The 25863-nt window shown below is 44.5% G+C and overlaps 2 protein-coding genes and 1 long non-coding RNA gene across 5 annotated transcripts in view; all 3 read left to right on the forward strand.

The window, feature by feature from the left end:
- Window positions 1–1056: 1056 nt before the first annotated feature.
- LOC147035657 (uncharacterized) lies at window positions 1057–6849 on the forward strand. Its single transcript, XR_015049242.1, has 3 exons — window positions 1057–1211; window positions 3642–4832; window positions 5035–6849. It is a non-coding gene; the product is annotated as an uncharacterized LOC147035657 (long non-coding RNA).
- A 1337-nt stretch (window positions 6850–8186) lies between these two features.
- On the forward strand, window positions 8187–10610 carry LOC147035658 (myeloid-associated differentiation marker homolog). The gene has a single exon (XM_085846028.1). It carries the CDS (start codon window positions 8361–8363, stop codon window positions 9444–9446), a length of 1086 nt encoding a protein of 361 aa, XP_085702154.1. The 5' UTR covers window positions 8187–8360; the 3' UTR covers window positions 9447–10610.
- Window positions 10611–23432: 12822 nt separating this feature from the next.
- TSC2 (TSC complex subunit 2) overlaps window positions 23433–25863 on the forward strand; it is a 116274-nt gene continuing 113843 nt past the window's right edge. For 2 of the 3 annotated variants that reach the window (XM_085846043.1, XM_085846100.1), the window contains exon 1: window positions 23433–23618. The gene's annotated coding sequence lies outside the window, so the exon portion shown is untranslated. Of the gene's footprint in view, window positions 23619–24251; window positions 24271–25863 lie in introns of those variants that run through there. The other variant, XM_085846049.1, reaches the window with a different exon arrangement.

A 25863-nucleotide genomic window follows, 5' to 3' on the forward strand; every position in this document is an offset into this window, starting at 1 on the left:
CCGTCTGTGAAACACCATGTGGAAATTTACAGCACTTGAAGATTCTAACCCAGGCGAGACAGCTTGAGAGTGAGTATGCATACATCTCGGCTATCCTCCCAGCCCCGTCTATAACAAGAGGGAGAATTGCTCTGCAATACCTGCCCCCCCTACTGATGTGATAGTTTCTAAGTCCAAAAAGGCCATAACTCTGTGAAAAATTGATGAAACGCCCTGAAACTCGAACTTGTTCTGTAACTTATCATAATAGAGTCATGTACCAAGTTTAAGTTGAAAATGTTAAAGGGTTTGGGAAAAAAAGGTCTGAAAACGCACAGGTGGGACGGACAGATAGACAGACCGATGGAGAGCAAACCTACAGTCGCCTCCTGTGAAACCGGGAAGAGGACTAATCATAAATGTTAAAGTGTTAGTCAGTCAGTCAGTCAGTCAGTGAGTAAGCCAGTTAGTCAGTCAGTGGGTGTGTGTGTCTCCTCAATAACTCCAAAACCATGAAACCAGGAGGCCCAAATCTTTGCACGTATAATAAAGGAATTCCAAGGGAGTGTGTGAATGAAAACTGGGTATGTGGGTCAAGTTAAATACCCTTTTTGAAGATAATTCATGAGTGGTTTATCAATGGTCAACCCAACTTCACCTCACAACAGTCTTCACCGCCATTTTTGACTCAGCCAACTAAATAATGTTGTTGTTGTTGTTGTGGTTTTACCATGTGATAGCTCTGCGCATGCGCGTGGGGGTATTGTCCCGGCTGCTGTGGCGGCGCCGCGTCATGGCCTGAGTAAAAACTTTCGTTGGACAACCTGATATATCGACCTTATCGGCGTTGCCTTGGAAACGATTTAAAGTATATCATCGAAATATGATTTCAGATTTGAGGATCTGATGTTGTTCACGAAATATATTTTTTTTTTTAACAAAACGGCGTTTATTAAAAACGAAACGTATATGCGTATTTCTTTAAGCAAGGCTATGGTTCCACCTCGTCCATATTTACACAAGAACACGTGAAATTTCCAAAGCGTTAAACTTAAGTTTTGCTTCTGTTCTGACAATATTATATTGAATGAAACAAAAGGTTAATGAATAGGCAAAAATAAATTGGAGGATAAGAATGAAGAAAGCAAACTACGAGTTCAAGAGAGAATTTAAAAATCTCTTCGGTTGCCGCAAAGCAATGCGTCAACACTCCGTGGCAGGATGGCCAAGAGGTAATCCATGTCATTTCCTAAACCTAGAAATGCTCTTTCCTTTGAAGTTTTTTTTGTTGACTTATATTCACTCGTGCGTGCCCGTACGTGCGTTGCCGTACGTGCAAAAAATAAATAAATAAACCAATGTCACCCGCAGGGTGACCCGTATCTTGCCAAAAGGTGACCACGTGTGACTTCTTTAAGGTCACACTGAGGTGAACAGAGATGCTATCCACCAGGAGCGACTCCGTGAGGAATATCTGCCTACGAGAGATTCCGATGAGAATCGTTCTACAGAGTAACCATGAAAAATATGCGTTTGCCTCATAACGTCACCAAATGACGTCATAATGTCTCAAGCTTGACATATCGAGAAAGCACTCATCAAGGTGTTCAATTTGAGGTACTACACGATATGGTTCCTAAAACTTGAAAATTTGACCTTGGGGTCAAATATGATTGACCTTCGGCGCTAACCATGAAGGTCAAGGCCAATCGCCACCAAAAATTAATCAGCTGAGCGCCAGACCATGAACTATATTCCCATGAAGTTTGAAGACGATCCGATCAAAATTATTCAAAAAATAAGGGTTTCGTCGACTCCCCTGATTTGCGCCAAAGTGACCTTGACCTTTGACCTTGACCTTCAAAATTTTGTGCGCTGAAAGGGACCTCTATCGGCCTCTGATATACGAAGTTACAAAAATTTCCGATGATAACTGTGCTCTGCAGAATTTTTTATACGTGATTACAGACAAATAAGCAAACAAACAAAAAAAAACATGCAAGCTGACTAACATATCTTGCAAAAAATTCGTTTTGGCAAGATAATAAATAAAAAACTTTCAAACTGTGTGCCAGAAACAACAACCACACAGGGCGTTCCTTCACTCTCGCGTGTCCATACGTGCGTGGCTGTACTTGCAAAAAAAATAACATAAAAAAACTTTCAAACAAACACACAGGACGTTCCTTCGCTCTCGCGTGCCCGTACGTGCGTTGACATACGTGCAAAAAAAATAACATAAAAAAACTTTCAAACAACTACACAGGCTGTTCTTTCACTCTTGCGTGCTCATACGTGCAAAAAAATAAATAAATAAAAAACTTTCAAACTTTGTGCCAGAAACAACAACCACACGGGACGTTCCTTCACTCTCGCGTGCCCGTACGTGCGTGGCCATACGTGCAAAAAAATAATAATAACAAATAAATAAACTTTCAAACTGTTTGCCAGAAACAACAACCACACAGGATGTTAGTTCGCTCTCGCGTGCCCGTACGTGCGTGGCCGTACGTACAAAAAAAAACAACATTAAAAAAACTTCTAAACAACCACACAAGATGTTCCTTCGCTCTCACGTGCCTGTACGTGCATGGCTGTACATGCGTGGCCGTACGTGCAAAAAAAAGAAAAAACTTTCAAACAACTACACAGGCCATTCCTTTGCTCTCATAAACGACAACTGAATTGGGGAATTGTGTTTATCTATAAATTCGCACAAGAAATCGAGAAATTATTAGAATACAGTAAGTCATCACTATCCGGAAGTCCGTACGTTGTAACCCGTCATGGGGAAGGCACTCCAACTTGGCCATAACTTGGGAACCGCTTGTCCGATTAATTTCAAACCTTTTGAAAGGCAAACAAACAGAGATTGCTGGAATTATAGATAGAAGATATATACTGTGGGTGCAAAACGCCAAGCAACGTGTCCTGTCATTGGTAACCAAGACGCCCTTTCCCCCATCGGCCACGCCTACACAGCAACGTGTCCTGTCATTGGTTTGGTAAATAAATGGCCATAACTTGGGAACCACTTGTCCGATTAATATCAAACCTTGAAAAGGCACATACTCCGGTCCCCAGCAATATACCTGGCAAGTTTCAATTAGATTGGACCAGTGGTTGTCGAGAAACAGCGGTCACACACACACACACACACACACACACACACACACACACACACACACACACACACACACACACACACACACACACACACACACACACACACACACATTGCTGCAATTATAGATAGATATGGGTACCTAGAACGATTTGAGCTTGGTTATCCAAATGGAAACATTGGGCAACTCTGGTAATTTGCATAATCCAAGATGGCCACCAAACGCCATCTTGATAATTTAGCATATGCGACTCGCTAATCCTCGAATGGTGTGTAATACACTTTTTTTAGGGTTTCCATGTGTGTAGAATCCATTTCTGATATTATTTTTTCGATTGCATGTCAATCTCACGTGTGCAAAAGTTCAGGTCTAGGTTACATTTGACCTCTGTGTGGACAACCATTGTATGTTTCAATGAAAAAGATTATATTATCATATTGTATATATACATATATATATTTAATGTTATAGATAAAAGTTTGCATGTATTTGTGCAATTTTCTTCCTAATTTCAGTGTTTATTTCGCATGATTCGAGATGGCCGATACGGCGCCTGATGCTGGAAAGTGCTTTCTCCCGACCTGCAGCAAGTCTGGACGAGTAAGAACATTCAAGCTACAAGCAGTAAAAAGACTTGTCGAATGTGCAACAGAGCGGTATGACGATGAAACCCTTACTAGAATGCAGTGGATGTTTTGGATTCGCAAGGCGATGAGGCATTAGTAGAAGTTCATCAAGGCTGCTACTGCTCTTTCACCTCCAAGTATCATGTCAAAAAAGTTGTGGATAAGAAGAGGAAGGAGGGTTCTATAGACAGTGAAGAACCACCAACTGCCAGAATCAGACGATCACAAGTCTCTCTCTATCGAGTGCAGCCTGTGGCTGCTGGTTGCATCATTGGTTGGGACACGGCTGTGCCGCTGATGCAGTGTCCCCCTCACCAGTACACACTGGTACTCAATTTGCCGACCTCGGAAGGATGACAGGCTGAGTCAACCTCCTGGTATATTAATTCAGCGGCCCAACAGGGCTTGAACTCAGGACCCTAGGATCCCAAGCCGCCACCCAAACCACTAAGCCAACACCAGGCTTTTTACGATCACAAGCAAAAGAGTTTCATTTAAAGAAACAGTGTTTGTTTTGTGCTGCATCTTGTGAGTGGTCAGTAAATCCTAAACATCCCGATAGATGGGACAGAGTGGTACAGTGCGAAAGAAAGGGTGTCAAGGATGCTCCACCCTTCAAGTTGCTATGCGTTGTCACGGCGCAGATGGCTTATCTGTAGCTGAGTCACAGTATCATGTTCGCTGTTATGATGAGTTTAGGAGAAATCCTGTGCATGCTGACCAGAGCCCCACGATTGATGATGCCGCTTTGAACCTGCTTATCGATGAAATGTACACTAATAGAAAACTATGTACTTGGACATCCATTGAACTGTATGACAAATATGTGAGTCATGGTGGTTTGTTGACACGGAAGCAAAAGTTCACCAAGCTGGTTACTTATTGTGGTGATGATGTGATCGATCCAGGGTCGTTTGAGTCACAACAACACAGCTGCCACTGAGAAGATCGTGGTCTTTGACAAGTACCAAGATGTCTCTGCGAAGGACCATGAGAGAATGCGCCGGGCTGGTGATATTATCATCGACTATGAGCTCTCATTGCCAGTCCTTTACCCAAATGAGATGTCATCCTAAAGAGCAAGAACAACAAGCGGAGGCTGGTGAGCATGTTGTACACCTTCACTGTTGACGATAATGTAACGATGGATACTCGCGACGATGGTGCATTTGGTCATGACGAAGCAGACATCACCACGATTTCCTATATCCTTGTAGCAGCCACCTCTGGAAAGGGTGTGATACGCGTGCTTGGTCATGACACTGATGTGCTTGTTCTGTTGGTGTATTGTTTGTATCGGACAGACCTACAGGGCAAAGTACAAATGGAGCGTTGGGACGGTACAGTCCTAGATATCAATGCAACCCGTGCTGACCTAGGGACAAAATGTTGGCAACTCCTTGGCGTGCACGCCCTCAGTGAGTGCGACACAACCTCATATCCATAATGGCAAAGGCAAGATCGGCGCACTCAAAACTTTGCTTGCAGGGAACTTCCCGGGCTTGTCTGATGTGCTGGGTGAGGTGGGCACCACAGAAGCTGATTTGCTGGAAGCAGCAAAACCTTTCTTCCTCGCTCTGTATGGTCAGGTACCGCGAACTTGTATGGAATCTGCTCGCTTTACGCTATTCACCAAAAAGAATAAAAGTCTCAAAGGGATGGCCCTTTCCTCCAACAACGACCAACTTGTTACAACATGTGTTGAGGGCTCATTTACAAGGGATGTTGTAGAAAGAGGCAGACCACCAAGCTCCACCCGATGATTCAGCTGATCTCACAAAATTTGGATGGGAGATTCAGGATAATATCCCTGTTCCTATCACTGCGAAGGGTGACCCGGCACCGCCAGAGCTAATTGACGTGATCCGGTGTCAATGTAGGGCACAGAGTAAGAAGTGCATCACTGAGACGTGTGGCTGCCATAAAGAACATATATTTTCATGTACGTCATACTGTAACTGCTCTGGTGAAAATGGCTGCTGCAATCCACACTCAAAGAGACGAGATGTTCAAACTACACATGAGGAGTACGTCGATATGGAGGAGGCTTATGAGGATGACGTAGATCAGGAGGATGATGTAGATCAGGATGTTGGGAAAGAGAATTTTGATGAGGATGCCGATCAGGAGAGCGAAGGCCAGGAGGATGAGGATGGTCTTTCTGATCCCGATTATGAGTGGGAGCATACAGAAATTTGATTCAGTTGAGGAAGATGACAATTATCGTCTTATTGTATAATTTTACACTTACGTAATTGTGAATACCAGCTTTTGTGAATACCAAAGTGAATCGTTAATGTTCATCAAGTTGATTCAATTCGCTCTCCACCCTGAGATCAAATTTAACCTTTATCTGACCTTCAACGCGTGAGATAGACCTGTAATCGAAGGAATAACATCAGAAATGGATTCTACATACATTAAAAAAACCTGAAAAGAGGTATTGCACACCATTTTAGGACAAGCGGGTAAAAAAATTAAATTATCGAGATGGTGATCGGTAGCTATCTTGGATTATGCAAATTACCAGAATTGCCCAAAGTTGCCATTTGGGCAACCAAGCTCGAATTGTTCTGGGACCTCATATGATTCCAAATAAACATGAAAAAATTCATAGGAAAGGACATTTGTAGGTTTGGTATTGAACAGATAGAAACGTCAAATCGACGAAGGTACACACACTCGCTGTAAGCTGTGTCGCCTGGGTTCGAATCCCGACCCAGCTATAAACTGTCATCCCGGTGTTTCACAGGCAGGGTGTTTAGTCAATGTGGGTGTCGCATCTGTCGGAATCAGTTGGTGGACATTAATGATCCTTCGCAAAGAGTAAGGGGAGATATCCCCGGCATCCTGGCCAAATTCCAAATTGCTGCTCTGACCTACAGGGGCACTGCATCAGCAGCACTGCCACACCCTCAGTCAATGATGATACTGACAGCTTTGTGCTGCACAGGAAAAAAAGATGACCAGACCCCTGTGGCCCTCTGTGTGGTGTATTGTTGTAATAATATTTAAATTAATTTACTTTTTTGAAAAATTCCCACTCAATTGCGTAAATTTTAAAACAAGTGATATTGATCCGTTTACGTATGCCGTACTTGTATAGTTGTTTCGAGAGTGTGGAGAGGGGAAGAGGTGGGAGGGGTCAGGGGAAGGGGTGGGAGGAGTCAGTTCAAGGGATGGGAGGAGTCAGGGGAAGGGGTGGGAGGAGTCAGGGGAAGGGGTGGGAGGAGTCAGGGGAAGGGTGGAAGAAGTCAGGGGAAGGGATGGGAGGAGTCAGGGGAAGGGGTGGGAGGAGTCAGTTCAAGGGATGGGAGGAGTCAGTTCAAGGGATGGGAGGAGTCAGGGGAAGGGGTGGGAGGAGTCAGTTCAAGGGATGGGAGGAGTCAGGGGAAGGGGTGGGAGCAGTCAGGCGAAGGGGTGGGAGCAGTCAGGCGAAGGGGTGGGAGGAGTCAGTTCAAGGGATGGGAGGAGTCAGGGGAAGGGGTGGGAGCAGTCAGTGCAAGGGATGGGAGGAGTCAGGGGAAGGGGTGGGAGGAGTCAGTTCAAGGGATGGGAGGAGTCAGGGGAAGCGGTGGGAGGAGTCAGGGGAAGGGGTGGGAGGAGTCAGGGGAAGAGGTGGGAGGAGTCAGTGCAAGGGATGGGAGGAGTCAGGGGAAAGGAGGAGGGAGGGACCGGGCATTGCGGGTATCTTTGCTAGTTATATCTTTGAACTCCAGTTTTTTTGACATTCACTAGGTTAACTCAATTAGTCAAAAAAGTTATTGCACTTAGCCATGTTTCCATGGGCAAAAAACCCCTCTTCGAAACAGTTAATAGGTTTAAACTTGGGTTGATTAGATAGCTATAAATATTGGAGATGGAGGCAGGAATGCCAGGTGGCTGAAGTATGGATTACTGTTTTAGTTAAAAATAAATTTGCATTTCTGTTCTCATCTCCACCCAACTCTCATCCCCACCCCCAGTGAATTCAAGTTGATTAACTGAGACTGAATTGGTGTGATGTTGATGTGATGCAGCCTTGATGGTCCAAGTGGCCTCTTCCTGCGTTGAAGTTCCTTGTGTGTATCTTCTAACAACATGTGCTGTTGGTAAATGGTTCAAAAGCATGGTTGTCGAGTCAGCACTTCTCCATAATTTAAGCATAACCCCTGCACAGAAATATTTCAGTTCCCCCCTGCGATGGAAGAGACTGGTCGTGTGGTGGCAAATTACGAGTTCATGGTGCCTTGTTGTTTCACGTGCAGCCGGTGACTACGGGTTTGCATCATTGCTGGGAGCGTGCCTGTGCCGCTGATGCAGTGCCCCCTGTGACCAGTAAGCTGGTGCTCCTTTTGCCAACCTCAGAAGGATGACAGGCAGAGTCAACCCCACCTGGTATTAATTTAACAGCCGAGGGGGATTTGAACTTAGGACCCTAAGATCCCAAGCCCTCCACCCTAACCATTAAGCCAACAGCAGGCATAAGGTGCATCTCACCATCTTCCAGCATTCACTGATGGACCTCATTAAAAGATCATCCCACTGCGTCTTTCGCAACCGTAGACCATTGTGAGGCCGCACCCTCGTCTCGCCAAACTACAAATTCAGGCCAAATTAATCATATGCCTGCGATGGAGCGACAACCAACATGTCATACGAAACCCCGTCTCGCATGAGCGCGACCGGCATCCCACGCCAGGCGCCAGGGGTCGCCACCACGAAGAGGACAACGAGGAAGAAACATTCGAGGAACTGGGCGGTGCCCTCTCGGGTTTCCTGCGACGGGACGTTTTCGACAACGGTTTGCGGTACTCGGCCCTTCTCGGTCCTCACCACCATGCCCAGCACAGCGTCGCTCATCGCGGTGCGCGTGTTTCAGATCATCGCGACGTGCACCACATTCAGCCTGGTCGTGCACCGCGGCGGCTGGCAGAGGCACGGCTACGGGGACTTCTGCATGTTCATCTGGTGCGTCTGTTTCTCCTTGAGCGTCATCATCATGGTCCTCGACCTCACGGAGCTACACAAGCGCCTGCACGTGTCCTGGCGCGATCTCACCATCTCGATCGCTATGACAGCCACCATCGGCACCGCCGCCGCCTCCATCATGTACCCCGTGTACTTTCTCAGCGGGTACTCGTGCCCCGGGATAGCCCAGCGCAGCAGCTGCGACGAGGTCCGCGGCTATCGCATCGGAGCGACCATCACGTCCATCCTGGCCACCGCAGCTTACGCCGTCGAGGTGAGCTTGTCGAAAGCCCGGCAGGGCGAGATATCCGGTCTCATGGCCACCGTTTCCGGTCTAATGAAGGTCGTCCAGGTCTTCGTCGCCTGTGTCATGTTTGCAGTTGCCAACGAGCGAAACGTGTACAACTCCTGGTCTGCAAAGGAGGCTTGCTTGGCAATCATCTGCATCTGCTTCATCTTGTCCTTCTTAGCCATCATCTTCTCCATCATCGGATGGCCTTGCAACCCCAACTTCCCCATCAGGAGGATCTTGGCCGTGTACGCGCTGCTCGCCTTCCTCGCGTACATCGCCGTCGCCATCGTCTGGCCGGTGTATTCCTTCGATAAGACCTACGGGCAGCCTTCGAGAATTTGCAAGGGTCAACCTTGGGGTAGCTGCGCCTACGACGACAACGTCACCATCACCATAGCGATCTACGTCAACCTCGTCGCCTACGCGGTAGATTTGTTCTATATGCACAGCTACCTGCGGATGACGACCACCTGAAGGTCCAGGAAAGAATCGCAAAGCCGGCCAATTGCAAGGGTCTCCTAAATGTCCTCCACGAAGCATTTTCCAAGTTTCTGCGAAGGGACTCACCTGTTGTACAGGTGCTGTTCCTCCACGTTGTGCTGCTTACGATGTCCGTATATGAATGTCATGTTCCTGCTACACTTTGACCTGTTGTTTGGGTTGTGCTATTTGTGGTTGTATTTTATTCCTGACTGTGCTGGAGTGTTTACAGCCATCAGTGGGTATGTACACTCTCCTCTAAGCTATCTAGCCTGGGTTTGAATCCCAAACCCAGCTATAAACTGTCGTCCTGGTGTTTCGCAGGCAGGCATGGGTGATGCATCATCGTGTGTACCGGTACTCAGATGGATGTCAGAGTAGGGGTCCCATCTCCCGCCATTAATTTGTGGACGTTAAGGATCCCACGGTGTCCTCCGTGAAGAGTAGGTGAGCTTATCGATGGCAACCTGAACAAATTACAAATTGCTGCCCCAACTACTGCTGGGAAGGCAATGGCAACCCCCCCTCCCATTATATTCGAGCCTATTGATCCCAGTATGAAGCCATTTTAGATGGGAATGCTAAACAGACCAGCCTCGTCATGCTAACTCCACAAGCCATTGTGCGGATCTTCGTCCAGGTGAATACGTTGCCCCCGGGACAGTCACATGCTTACGATGGATAAACCGAAGATTGTTTTCACAAGCCCCCCCCCCCCGATGAGGGCCGCCGTACAGTTGAAACGTCCACCCTGATCCATTGGCTCTTGTTCTTCCAACCGACGTGTTGAGAGTGCTCAGTGCCTTCTAGTCCTTCACACTTCATACAAGCGTGATTCCGACTTCTAAGTGTACAGTGTTGCTCGTTTCATAAGGAGATGTCACAACATGTCGGCTTGCGTGACGCTCATTGTCGTGTCCCTTACCAGTTCCTTCTTTGCAAAGGATTTTTTTGCTTTGCTTCGCCAAAAATGTATTTTTATTTCTTTTTTCTCATTGTTGATAAGTCCACATGTGTTTATAAATCACTTTTGTACATGTTATATCCATGTATTGCAAGGGGTATGACATACATGTTTAGTGTTTGATTTCTACTTCCGTGGATTGTACTTTGTGCCACTTCGATCTTGTGTTAAAAAAGAAAAAAAGAACCCCCCCCCCCCAAAAAAAACAACCTCAAACTCCATTTATTTATTTGTTTGTTTGTTTGTTTGTTTGTCATTGATGGGTTGATCACCTTGCCCCCATTATGACCATTAACTCCTTTTGTTCTTCTTTTCTCTCTCACTCGTGGAACCAACTTACCCCGTCTATTCAGTCCCATTCTTCCCTCCAGGGCTCCAAGATGGCTGTTCGCCACTATCTCAGGTCATCCCCCATCGACACTCATGATCTTTTCTACCCCCCAAATGACCCCATTCCCAAGCACTCCCTTTATCCAGGTGTTTTTTTTTTCTTTTTTTAATTTTCATTCATCTTGGGCACAGCTTGTTCACCCCCCACGTGTCATTCTCCCGCTCCCCTTAATGTCACTCTCACTTCTTCTCTCGCTCTTCCATGAGCCTCGACCATGTACACCAAAAAGAATGGTCATCTTCAATCAGGTAAGGAATCTGGAATTTAATCAGAGTACTACCCTCAAGGATGAATGTACTTGCCTTTTTATTTATAGCGGTGAGAATGTACGTGTGGGACAGCTGGCATAATGCCCATGCAAATATATCATGGGACGGGCACGATGGCCTGGAGGTACGCACACTCGCCTCTGAGCCGTCTAGCCGGGTTTGAATCTCGACCCAGCTGTAAACTGCCATCCTGGTGCACAAGTGTAACAAAAAGGAGGGGACCGCGGGGTGTGTGCTCATCCCAGAGGCAGCTTGGCTAAGGGTGCAGAATTGAGGAACATGAAGGTAATCCAAGTAATTAGATTAGTAAGTAAAATGATCGGAGTCCTCGATTTTCATTGATAACCATCACTGGTTAATACCGCCATCCGAGGGACCAAAAGGATGATCCCGGAGTCGTTTCGCGATGGGGGGGGGGAAGTTTTGGTGGCATAACGGTTGAAGAATGTCCGCTCTGAATCTGAGAAGTGAGTCGTTCGAACCGCTGTTCTCTAATAATGCTATTTTCTGCTTCCTTGCTTGACTCTGATTTTTAAAAGGGAAGAGCATGGACAAAAAAACCATAGGTTGGCAACCATCGTGCAGGCTTGATGAGCTTAATGGCCTGCTTTGGTTTCCTGTGAAGGAACTCATGATAAAGTTTGAGTTGCAGCTGCAAAAACCACAAGCGGTGTAACGTCTGTTCGCATTGCCCCAGTAACTGGAGAAAGAGGGGATTGACATTCCCCATGCACAAGGGGCGTTATTTTCGGCTCAAACCAGTTGTCGTGTTTCGTTCTCTTCATTAAAAGGTACCTGTTGTGCTTCCCCTGGTGAGTTGAGTTGATCGGGGTTATAAAAAGCGATTAAATTGCCTATTATAGTGACTGATACTAATAATTTCGCCAATGTCTCTGTCCAATCCTTCGGCGAGGTGCAGATAAGCTCTGACACTTTTCCCATGCCAAAGATGAGCTTCAACAGCGGAAACGAATACAAAGAGGGCACAGGTGCAAACCCGGCCCCAGGTGTCACCAACGTTTGCTATGCCACTGCCCTGGTGTTTACCATGAAAGTTGATGCATCAATATGTGTGAGTCTAAGCCAGGGGACATGTCTACCAGCACCGATTGTTAGTTGTGAAAGATCCTGCGGCGTCTTTCACAAAGGGAAGACCAGTTATCGCCGGCACCCTGAACAAATTCCACATTCCTGCCCTAATCGCCTTCATTTGAACGTCAGGTCTGACCAGTCAGATTGTGAAAGACTTGTGCCAAAAACGTTTCCCCACCAACCCTAAAAGGTGGGAATAATTGGGGCTGTTAAAGTAGTAGTAGTAGTAGTAGTAGTAGTAGTAGTAGTAGTAGTAGTAGTAGTAGGAGTAGTAGTAGTGGTGGTGGTTTTAATTTTTCTTCCTTGGAAACTCACGAGATATGGTAGATTTCCAGGTAAGAAATATTTCTTGCCTACTTCCGTCACCGAAGGTGACCCTGCTTATGTTATCCTACTTCCGGAGGTTATGTTATCGTCCCTGTTTTTTGTCTGTCTGTCTGTCTGTGTGCAGGATATCTCAAAAAGTTGTGCGCATAATCGGACAAAACTTGGTGGACAGGTTGGGTGTGTGATACAGATGAATAGATTTGATTTTGGGGGAAGATCCAGATCCAGATCTAGATTTGAATCTGATAATTTTTTAACTGATTCTTTTCACCATTGAGAGATTGGACCAAAACGATATACAGGAGGATATCTCAAAAAGTTGTGCACGGATTCGGACGAAACTATCTGGATGAGTTGGTTAAGTGACAAGAACAAGCCGATTAGATTTTGGTTCAGGTCCGAATCCAGATCCGGCCTATCAGTGGGACACAAAGCATAAATTGTTCAGCCTTGCGGAGGTATGCGCTCTACCGAGTGCCATTCTAGTTGATCTTAAGACTGTTCCGGTTATTGAAACTAGCAGATACCCATCTACGACGTATATGGGGGACAGGACGGATCACAATACTCAGTTACGGTGGTTTCTTTGGATGTTTTGTGCCGCATTCAACAACTCAGTTCATATTGGTGGTGTGTCTGGGTGCCCATGGTAGCCTTTGAGACCGGTCGCTTCAGATTGTTGGCCTTGACACATCGTGCCGAATGAGTGACACGAACGATTTGACATATTCATCATTTCTATGTTACCTCCATCAACAGATTAACAACATGGCAGGATAAAAGTCATAAATGCTGAGTTGAACAAACGTCCTGAACTCACGGACTTAGTTAAGTAAAGCACGTCGTCTGGGACCCGGCCATCGGTTTGCCACAGAATGCTGCTGATTGTGACGTCATCGATTCCCTCTTTGAAAATTCTATCTATATTCGATTTTTTGAATCCGCTATCACCTGCGTACATACATGGAACACATAATGTGAAGATTTCGGAAGTATGAACAGGATATGTTCGAAGAAAAGTGTGTTGGAAGTTCCAGGCTTACTCCCATTATATTATGATGATTATGACATTCCCACCGATTTGTCATGTTGTATTGTCTCGCGGTGTTGGTCACATTTGCTTAATAAGATCCACATGAGGAGTTGGATAAAATAACGATTTTTTTTATTTTGAGGAATTTACTGTCATCGCCAACTGATTGTGAGTTTTCAAGAGGAAGTGAAATGCCGTCCTTCCGTTAATTTGCTAACTTAGTAATTTCACAGGGGAACATATAACAGTGCGGTTATTAAAGTAACAGTTTGAGATTTTTTTGGTTGTTTTTTTTTGTATATACTAGCAGATTTGCCTGTCAAAATGACGAGCGACCCTTATGTATTTTCACATTATCAGCATTGAAAACTCCAGCTCAAAAAACAAAAAAAAACCTTCATCGATTACACAAACTAGCGAAGGACGGGAGTACCCTTCTCTGCCCAGCTTCGGTGGTGAAATGTGCTGTGGCACATTCTTGGAAATGCACTTTATAATCTTTCACTTTTGCCTTTTGGTACTCAAAGCCAGGCTCACGGAGCGGATCCGGCTCCGAGGTTTATCGGAGCTTCGCCTGGAGTATGTACACTGGCATAAGGCTAAAGGATGTGTTTGTCTGAGGCCAGTATTGGGGTCGGAACCGGAGATAGAACCAGGTTTGGAATCTCAACGTAGGCCCAAGAACTGTTAAGTGTCAATTTTGGAGTTTCGCCGACATCCACATTTGCTCCATTGCAGTAAGAAATGACAATTTATTGCTCATCCCTTTTATTTGGAAGGTGTGTCAACAGTTGGCTTGATCGCTTCGAAAAAAAATATATACAGGGTATATAGTCGAGCTCAAAATGCCGTCAAAATGAGTTTTTATGAAAGATTTCAATTATTACTTTAAGTCCTCAACCTTCCCCTCCCAACCCAAAGGCTTCAATGCTTCAATATCAATGCTTCAATATGCTTCAGTATCCAGGAGCAGTTGGGAACAAGCGGGTAGGGTAGGTGTCGGGAGTGAGGGGTTATGAGCAGTTAGGTACGAGAGGGTCGGGTATATGTGACAACTATGTGTCACAAGTGAGGAGGTTGGCTACATAAGGTTTGGAAACAAATGCAGAATTCAGGAATTTGGCCTTCTCATGAGCAGTCAGCTGTGGTGCCATTTGAAGTGAGGGAAGGGATTGAGGGGGACCATACACCAGAGACGGACTTGACAAGGCACCACCAGGTCTTTGAAGAATGAGACAGGTTTAAGAGTTCAGCCTTGAGGTTTGCCAGATGTTGTTTCTGGCTTTCCTGAGTGGACACACACTTGTTCTGCGCTCTGTGTAATGATCTGAGGTGGCCTTCTTGGAAGAGAAGGCAAAATGTTTGAAAGCAACTGCTTTACCATCGGATACTGTGTACCAAGGGTGAAAGGATTTGTGTGACAACTGCAGACAAGATGGCATAAGTCTTTACATAAAGGAAAGCAAGCATGTGTGGAAGGATTCACATGCAATATTAATATCAGGAGAGGTGGAAATGAAGGACCAGTCTTGACATGAGAAGGCAGCTTGCAGTTCCTGCCAGTCAAATCGAGTGAACTGCCAGACTACGGCATTGAGGCAGCTCTCTCACAACAGCCAGAGATGTTGCCTCTCGCAAGCACATGATCAGACGAACCTATTGGAGCAGAAGAGGAACAGGAGACATTTGTCGGATAATTTGTCATCACCACGTACAGAAGGAAGGATATATCGTTGGGAGAAATCCAGATTGGAAAGTTCATTAATTGGGTGAGTCTTCTGTTGCAATTTCATGGCTGGTTAGAGAGGTACCAACACCCAGTACTTGGATTCAACGAGAATGTACTGCATTTTACAGTGGGAAGGTCCATGACGACTCAACATTTTCATCACTTGACAGGATTCCACAAAGTAGGCATGGCTGCCTACCCACGTGTCTGGCAATGAAGGGTCTAGAAGGGTGAGGGCTGCCTGGCCCACGGCAATACTTCATCGAGGGCCAATCACACATTCACACCTATGTGGATGAGGTTGATGGTGGCATATTCCGTACAGTCACACAACTGAAAACCATTTTCAAGTCTGTTTACTACAAGTCTGACTGTTCAGTCCTCACATGCTTTTTGTTCATCTGTGTTCAACCGGCGGTTTTAACGACCACGATATTTCATATTGTAATCAAAATAAAATTCTTCAGCATGTAAGTACATTTTTTTTTTGAAGTACAGAAATGCCCGATTAAAAAAACTTTTTTCTTTAATGTAAAAGGATGTTCCATTACATAGGGATGGTGTGCCAAAAGGTATGTAATCAACATCCGGAAGGTGACAACAAATTATCTTCTGAAACCATTCCTACATCTTGCTTTGGACTAGAGAGTTCATTAAACACATTTCCCCATCACTGTCTTGAGAAGCAAGGACATGGGTGGGGTCTACAAGCGGAAAATTTGGTCGTGATGACATAATATTTTGTCCAAGTACTGCTAAACGGAAGTTTTTTTAGAAAGTTCTAAAAGGTGATTTGTGTTCTACAGTGTTCAAGTTTATAATTCAATTGAAATATAAGAAATATTTTAAAGTTCGGAGGAAAACAAATTCCAGAAGTTTACCGCGGTTGATGCAGCGTCTGTGACGCCACCTTATTTAACACGTTATATCAGTTATTCGTGCCTGTTGTTTGTGTCCTTTATGATGTCCTTAAAAACAGTTCATTTTGTGTTTGGAATAATTTTCAATTTTGCTTGACTGCCAGACCAGCAGAGTAAAAAATATCATCTCACTCCTCTGTGTGATTGGGATGAATTCAGAGACAAAGTGTTGTTAAACTCTGGGTTTGTTTTGTGATTTGTATTCAAAATATAACATTAAATTGAAATGAGGTTGTTCCTCGAATAATGGTTGTGCCTACAAATGACACAATACATCTCTCTCAATTTGGGTGTGTGTGTTTGTGTTTGTTAACGGTTTAATATTTCATTGGTCACATTCATGAATGGAAACAATCAACAAACACTATCATTGCGAATGGATGCAGCGATGGACAGGGAACAACCATTACTCAAAGAAGGATGTAAGTCTTCACAGGGTGAGGCATAGAAAGACTGAAATGTCATATGTACATGTGGCATGTGGGGGCTAATGCCCCCCCCCCTCCAATAACCATCCCAGCCCAACAGTAAAATGGTATTAGCCATTGTCAAGGTAGAGCAGGAACATTCTGTTACTGGTCTGTGCAAAAATTGACGGTGACCTGACAGCTCCCCCAACCCCATGGAGATAACAACTTTACTGTATTACTATTAAACCATTTATTATCATTATCATCATGATCTTATTCTTCTTCTTCTTCTTCTTCTTCTTCTTCTTCTTCTTCAATGGCTACCATTATCCCACCTTTCTTGCAGCGTCGGCCGGGGGAAGCTTGGGCCGAGTCTTCACGAACCGGCCAGCCAGTAGCCCTTTACATTTAGTGTCTCGAAGTTGAATAATAAAAAAATTGCTTCACTCGGCTTTTCACATCGCGTGCGTGGGACAACTAGGAATTGGCTGGAATAGTCGGATATTTCAGGATGCTCCCTCGTCAAGCTTCAGATGGTAACTGTGCACATGTCTCACCAAGAAGCTATAGCCAGAGATCCAACCAGAGAATTTTATTTGTGTAACAGAGATGTAAGTAACTGGTCCATGCCAGACTGAAACTGAATTAAACTGCACACCCACCCTAAAGCTCCGCCAGACTTGACGGTCCCAGAGTTCTACTTAACTGCACGTGCCTGCACCTTGGCTTTTTTTTATAACCCGGGTACCACTGGGTGGTCCTCATTCTTCCACGCAGGAAGTGCAGTTCACATTCACATCATCCCAGCACTATGGAATTGACATCCAGGTGCAGATGGAGAGGGTCCTATCCGTAAGAGATGAGGATGGGCCAGGCATCTGCCTGAGTGATGGCCAAATGGAGGCCCTGGTGTACCAGCGAAAAGTGGACACAGCGATGCACTGTGGCGCATGCTCCCATTGTATGTATGTTAGTGTAGAGGGTGTGCGTGTGTGTGTCAGTCAGTCAAATGGTACCTCTTCACTGGAATGGTAAGCTGTGAACCCTTGCCTCACACCAGCAATTGCTGCAAAGGTTCTGACCAATAATAGGAGGTGTCTGTGACACACCTACCGTATTTAGTCATCCATTACACAGTTTATGAGGTTATAGGCAGCCAGGAAAGAAGATATTTGGAGTTAAAAATGTACTTCCTGCTTAAGATGGAGTATGCAGGGGGCAGAGTCTGTGAAAGACACAAGATTGCACACAAGCAGTGTCAGCTGCTGAACTGCTGTCTGCCAGTCAACCAGCCAACTTTTTTTAGCCAAAAAATGCCAGCTCATCACTTGGGAATCAGTTCATGAATGTGTTTCTGGCTCACTGTCCTGATGAGACCGTCTTTTCAAATAAAAAAAGGTTAAAAGAAAACATGAACGTTGTAACGAGGCTGAGGATGTGCACGTTAACCCCGTGGCCAAAGTACACAGTCCAACAAAGCTTGTCAAACAAGTGTAGTCAGATCAGCATGGAAGGGGTCACCTGTTTATGATATCACATGTACTAATTACCTCATTTGCATATTCATTATTTGATGGAATTTGCATTTTTCTGTGAAAATAGTTATACCTAACAGAACTAATCTCGCCAGAAGAGCCAAATCGCCTTCATAACAACAAACATTGCATTTTTGAAAATATATATAGTTTTGGAAACGTACCCCAGGGGAAGAACATACATGGACGTGGAGGAGATCCAAGGATGAGTTATTTCTTTCGTCGATGTGTAGATAAACCTTCGTCCCTTGTCTCAGGGTTTTTTTGGATGGTATGCGTTGACGTTAGCTTGTATTTCTCCGGTGTAATGTCTTCCCTTCTGTACTTTACTTTTATTTTCTTCTAAAGTTCTTCTTCTCCCCGATTGAATGCTCGTCATATCTTTTGTGTAAATAAGCTTGTATAAGAAAGACTGTGTTGCAGTTAAATCTGCTCTTTTGTGCCTTTTGCTTTCTTGCCTGTTGATACTTGCTTTTAAATGATTGCGTGTGTGTGTGTGTGTGTGTGTGTGTGTGTGTGTGTGTGTGTGTGTGTGTGTGTGTGTGTGTGTGTGTGTGTGTGTGTGAATAGATAATTGTTTGTTGTTATTTCCAATCTCTCTTGGTTGTCTTTTCCTTCATTGGTCTGACACAGTGCACAAGCATAGTTAGACAGGAAGTTGTACCTCTTCTGATTTGCTCTGTTAGCCGGTGCTGCACCTATCTGTTCCTCTCAGCAGATCACCAGGTGTGGCGCTGAGGGCGTGGCCTCGAGTTTGGTTATACAAGGAAATCAGACATACGTCGATGCCATTCAGCCCAGCATGCTTGTGCGACATCAACACCACACTAATATTGACCATGGTTCTTTTTTTGACTGGTATTCAAAGTCAAGCCGGTAATCTCAGTCCAGCGGCTACGACTGTGTAAGAAAGAAAGGTGAATGGAAGACATCAGACCGGGGAAATACAGACTAACCTCAACACATGCCACCTGGAAAACCCTGAGACAATGGGCCAGAGTGTATAATATACACACAGACTAAAGAAATAACGAATCCTTGGGTCTCCGATGTGTCCATGTATGCTCTCCTCCTGAGGTACATTTCCTAAAGCGTTACAATATATTGTTGCGGCCCCGGATACCGAGACATCAGCTTGTCACTCAAGGGGATTAATCCCTGGTTGTCCTTGGTAGAGCCGGACCTGGGGCCACCGCTCATAATTAACGTTGTGGCACGGTGGGTTGTTTTAGAACCACGAATGCCTCCCAGAAAACCACGAGTTCCATGTCCGCCATCTAATTATTCCGTTTAACTCGAGGTCACGTGGTTACCTGAGCGGGGAGCGTGCCCTCGACAAAGCACCAATATTATCTGATTAGATTTTAATTAGGGCGGCCGAGTGTTTTTACCGCTGCTGCGTGCCGACTATTTTTGGTGAAATCTGTGGTAATTACTCCCAGTCTATCGAGGTTCGGACAATGGAAGGAAACTAGACCAATGGAAGGTCTGCTTGACCAATGGAAGGAAAGGACAAACACGGACAGGTTGGAAATCGACAAATGATTTATTAATAATAAAATAAATAAATGGAAAGAACTTTTTATTTTCTGAGTTAAATGAAAGAATAAATTTCAAAGCAAAATCAATCAAAATGCCAGGAAAGAGACAAAGAGCAGATGCTTATCGGGGGTTGACTGACTTACAGCTAAACATAGACAAGGGTACCCAGCAGATCATTCAGGGGGAGGGAAAGAATCGTCTTGCTCACCAGAAACTAGTCGTCCATGAATTGAAAACGTCCTGAAATGTGTGCGTGCGTGTCACGTCCGTCGCCAGCAACAAGCCTTGCCGTGCACCCTCTCGCGAACAGCCTTGAATGCCAGTCGATGTCAGGAGGGCACCGAGATTATCTGTCACGGGTTTAGACCCTGGTGTTGTTAGTAACCGACCCGTGCCTCACATGTTGGCGGCGCTGCTCACACCCACACGTGCACCACACACTCGCTTGCCCAAGCACTGGGAAGGACGAATTGTTTCGTTGTTGGCGCTGGTCAGACACCCGCTTCTTGCTCGCTTCTCAAACTTACTTCTTGTTCTCTGCTCCCTCCCTGGCTTTCTTTCGCCTCCGCTTTCCCTCTCGCTTTCCTCCTCAGAACGTACCTCTCGTTTGTTTTATATCAGCGGGCCGTCTCCGCGGGTGCAGTCCACCCCAAGCTCACCCCACCCCACTTGCGCACGGTTACCATGACGACCCCTGCGCTCTCAAAAAGGCGGGCGTCGGAGCTCGCGAAAGATTGTTGCTGAGGAAGAATGAGGGCGGGCTTCAGAACTTGTGAAAGAAATGTGTGTAAACATGTCTGTCGTAAAGAAAAATCTTCCCATAAGAGAGGGGATCTATCCTTTACCCTTCTCAATGCATCACAATTAAGATCCCATTAGACATGGGGATGGGGCTAATCTGAACATGCATTTAAGGAAATAACTGTCTGAGGACCTGGATGTGTGGATGCATTCATCAGACCGGATTCTGAAATCCGTAACAATATATTATAGATGTTTTGTCTGTGCCGATAGAAAGGTGTCGCGGATACACTGAAGCATAACCCTGGTAGGCCGGTAGTCTAAGTCAAGTGGCTATGACTGTGTAAGAACTACATCCCGTTGGACTGCGGAGTTATCTCTGGTCAGTGGCCTCAGGACCGGGTGTGCGGGAGAAGCTCGAGTGCTTCCTCTCGTGGCGAGCCCCGAACCCTGGGCCGTAACAATTTGGTGTCAGAAGTGGGATTATTGTGAGATTGAGACAGGCAGAGGGGTAAAGGAGGTATTATTGAAAGGAGCAGAGAGGGGTGAGTAGAAGACATCAGACCGGGGAATTACAGACTCACCTAAACACATGCCACCAGAAAACTCCCTGAGACAAGGGGCCAAGGTGTATCTACACACAGACGAAAGAAATAACTAATCCTTGGGTCTCCTACTTGTCCATGTAAGCTCTCCCCCTGTGGTACATTTCCAAAACGGTAACAATATATACTGTATAATTATGTTTGCTATAATTATAGCAAACAAGATTCAGCAAAACAGTGGGGATAGCGCAAAATGATGACTGGAAGGATTGGTTCAAAATGCGAGAAACCAAAAATGGAGATGAGGCTATCTATAAGATGGCAAGATAGGGCAAGAGCAGCGAGAGATGTAGGACAGGTATCATTTGTCAGAGGCCAGAATGATCATCTTTTAATAGGTGATGAAGAGATAGAGAAGAATTGATCGATGTCGAGCCAACACAGGGACTAGAAACGTCCAACAATCACAAGATGATCGAAGTGAAGAAGGCAATCAATGAAATATAAAATGTCAAGGACTTTCTGGAACCATCATTGATATGATAAGAGCTTAAGGAGAAGAGATCAGTGAGGAATGGGTCAGTCAGACTCAGGTACGACGGAAAGTGTGGGAAGAAGAGAGAATGCCAAAGATTAGGATAGCAGCATCACAGACACAGGGCCTGTCGACAAGAAAAAGGGAAATCCTTGAGTGAGGGTGTGGCAACAACAGTTTTCTTCTTCTACTTCCTTCAAATGCAGCACAAGACTGGAGGGTGGCATCACATTATTGGTTGAGGGCATGGCTCTGCCGCTGATGCAGTGGCCCCTGCTGGTTAGGGCAGGAATTTGTAATTTGTTCAATGCTACCGGCGATGGATCTCCTACTCTTCACGAAGAACATCGTGGGATATTTAAGGTCAGAATGTGGAAGGAGGTTAAGTTTTCACCATTGTCTGTCTGTCTGTCTGTCTGTCTGTCTTTGATCATGAGCAGCATATCTCAAAAAGTGATGGAAGGATTTGGATGAAACTTGGCGGCAGGTTGGGTATGCGACAAGGATGGATTGTTTCGATTTTGGTGAATATCCGAAGGTGTGTTCAATTACCAAGCAGCGAGCTAGCCAGCCGTTCCTTTTTTTTAAAAACTGTTTCGAATGGAGTGCTTGCTTGAGTGCTTAAGCCACTTGGCGAGCGCTCCACAAGAAACTTGGTAACTGAACACACCCGGGATCTGGATACAAGATCAGCAATTTTAGCCCAGTTGGACTTTCGTCAGGTGAGCTTATGACATTGAGCAGTGTTCATTGGTGAGTGAGTGAGTGAGTCAGTCAGTGAGTCCGTAAACACTTAAGTCATTGTCGCTAAAACCAAACTTGGCCACAACATTCATCACCCGTGATGTATCAATGTTTGTTCACGGCATAAGAACAAAATCAGGGCCTCAGAGGGTTTGCAGAGGGGTTGAGTGACTGTTGCTCCTGATCCAGGTGAACTTCATGACGTGCGGTCCTATTTTTCATCATCTTCGTGATAGGCTGGAAGAGCCCTTTAAAAATCACGAGACAACCCGTGAACCCGTTGGGTTCCCGTTGTGACAGCGGTTGATTAAAAAAAATCATAAAAAAAAAGATAGCTCCAGCGAACTATACCGCTGAGGTTGTTTGCATTGATCAAATTCTCCCGAAGAGTACTTGACCAAATCGGGAATTGATTTTTTTAATCCTTTTTTTCGTTGCCCGATTTGAACGAAACTTTATACTGCACACTGCTGGTGAATGGTGAGTAAGGTGGCACCAAAATTTTTGCGCTATCGTGTACCGTTTTGGCTGTATTTCAGGAACATATACATAGATACATACATACATACATATACATACATATATACATACATATGTAAGGTGGCACCAAAATTTTTGCGCTATCGTGTACCGTTTTGGCTGTATTTCAGGAACATATACATAGATACATACATCCATACATATATACATACATACATACATACATACATATATACATACATACATACATATTTACATACATACATACATACATACATATTTACATACATACATACATACATACATATTTACATACATACATACATATTTACATGCATACATACATGCATACATACATACATACATACATACATATATACATACATACATACATACATATTTACATACATACATATATATATACATACATACATACATACAAGATGAGAGTTTTAGTAATATAATAATAATAAGACACATAACACAAGAAGAAGAACAAGAGTAAGAAGAAGAAGAGTAAGAGAAAGAAGAAGTGATGGTGTGGTGTATAACATACATTTATGAGTAGCGAGGCTGGCGATCATCGTTTTTTTCCACAAAGTTATTTTGTTTGTCGTGTGTTGCAGTAGTATGAAGATTCGTTTCATTCGTTAACAACGGTAAATGTGATAAATGAGAGTAACGTGAACAAAACGTACGGGGTTTTTCCCTCCTAACGAACGAGCCCGGAAGTACGAACCCTCCGACGGCGGCTCGGGCTGTGGAGCTCATTGCAGGCAGGTTTTGGAAGTGTATTTCAGGAGTTACAGCCGTGCAGCAAATAAGGCAGGAAGATTTGCCAAACGTAGGAGCGCCATCCATTTAATTTCCCCCATCCCCTTCCCTGTACAACATCTTCCTCGTTATCCGGTGAGTTGTGAGGTTGTTGTGCCCGCGATGTATTCGAACCGTGTGCATCCGTGCGTTTGCATTCGATCGGTGGTCGACGTTCCCATTTCCGTATTTGTATCTCGGCAACGTGCGTTACTTTTACTGTCGCAGAATGCGATGTTGTTTTGTTCAGGTTCCCTAAGATCTACGCAGTTCTATCAAGTACACCATGACCGCACTGATGCATTCATTCTGTTCAGGTTCCCTAAGATCTACGCAGTTCTATCAGGTACACCATGACCGCACTGATGCATTCAATCTGTTCAGGTTCCCTAAAATCTACACAGTTCTATCAGGTACACCATGAACGCACTGATGCATTCATTCTGTTCACGTTCCCTAAAATCTACACAGTTCTGTCAGGTACACCATGAACGCACTGATGCATTCATTCTGTTCACGTTCCCTAAGATCTACGCAGTTCTATCAGGTACACCATGACCGCACTGATGCATTCAATCTGTTCAGGTTCCCTAAAATCTACACAGTTCTATCAGGTACACTATGAACGCACTGATGCATTCATTCTGTTCACGTTCCCTAAGATTTACGCAGTTCTATCAGGTACACCATGACCGCACTGATGCATTCATTCTGTTCAGGTTCCCTAAGATCTACGCAGTTCTATCAGGTACACCATGAACGCACTGACGCATTCATTCTGTTCAATGTTCTGTCTTCGATATAAAAAAAATTAATACTTTACAAGACAACCAGAGGAATTGCCATTTGGTCAACTTGCTTCTGGCTGTATTGACGTCCAGGCGCTCCTTCCTTACTTCTTTGCGTCCATTACTCCAACTTTCCAGGGTATTATGCTGTTTTTTCCCAATTTAGACAAGTTTTCCTCGATTTGGGATGACTCCTTTGGATTTAAGCTCCCCCCTCCCCCCCCGGATGATAGTGGGAGGGCTTATACTTTGTTGTTGGGTTTGTTTCTACAATTGGTGCCCCCAGTTTTTAATGCTCCCCCAGAGTTTTTTTCGACCCCAAGGATTATGAAACATTTATTTATTTATTCATTCATTCATTTTCTGCCAATGTCCGAGCTGTGTTTCTGAGCCATCTTGGACGTTCGGAATTAAATTTTGCATCAATAATGGAAATTGAATCGTACGCTGAGTTGGCATAATTTTTTGACTTTGACCTAATTTTTAACGTCATGACCTAATATATATTTTTTCAATTGTTGCCATTACTCGAATTAAGGTTTGTCCGATTGGAACGAAATTGCCCTCTCTAGATGGCTTAGAGTACGGTGCATTTACATTTGATTTACATGATACCCCTCCTGGTTAAAGGTCATCTGGTGATCTGAAAAACAAGCTCAAATGAGCTAAGATCCTCGTCCTCTTAATGATGACGTCATAAAAACGAATATGACGTCATTGTGATGTATCAGGTTTGCGATAAATTATCTGTGCTAATGCCCGCTTGATTCCCGCAAACAAAATTCAAACAGCTTGCCTAGTTTCGGAGATAATGGTATAGGTGATTTCCATTAGCGGCGATATTATGACGTCAACTTTTTTTCTACGAAGAATTTCCAAAATCGGAGATGGTTACTGCCTGCGTGTGGGCTTTCTGCATATACATGGCAAGTTTCACGAAGATCCGATGAAAACTCTGGGTTGTGAAACAAAAAATGTCAAAAAATAGGTATGACGTCATAGTGATGTATCATGTGTGCGGCAATTCATCTCTGCTAATGCCCTGTTCGATTCCCGCAAACAGAATTCAAAAAGCCTGCCTAGTTTCGGAGATAATTTTTTAGGCGATTTCCATTAGCGGAGATATTTTGACGTCATAACTTTTTTTCTAGGAGGAATTTTCAAAATCGGAGATGGTTACTGTCTGTGCAGGGTATTTTTTTACATATATATGCCAAGTTTCAGGAAGTTTCGATGAAAACTGTAGGCTGTGAAACAAAAAAGTCCACAAGAAGAAGATGAAGAACAACAACGTGAGTAAGACTTGGAGATCCTCCACGAGGATCTAAAAAAAAAAACCTATATATATATATAATTTGTCATCGCTCAGTTTTGCCCACAATGAGTCTCAGACTATTCTTGCATCATTTTAGTCGACCTCCTTTGATGTTATGCACCTGATATTTGATGATTCTCCTTGACCTACTTTTTCTTGGATTGTGACATAATTGACAAAAACCACATTTTTCCAAAAAATTTAAATAATTTTGCTTCTGATTTTGATGATGTTGAGC

Source organism: Eptatretus burgeri, chromosome 1 (genome assembly GCF_056783735.1).
Source record: "Eptatretus burgeri isolate ZD-2024b chromosome 1, Ebu_testis_v1, whole genome shotgun sequence".
Classification (NCBI taxonomy): domain Eukaryota; kingdom Metazoa; phylum Chordata; class Myxini; order Myxiniformes; family Myxinidae; genus Eptatretus; species Eptatretus burgeri.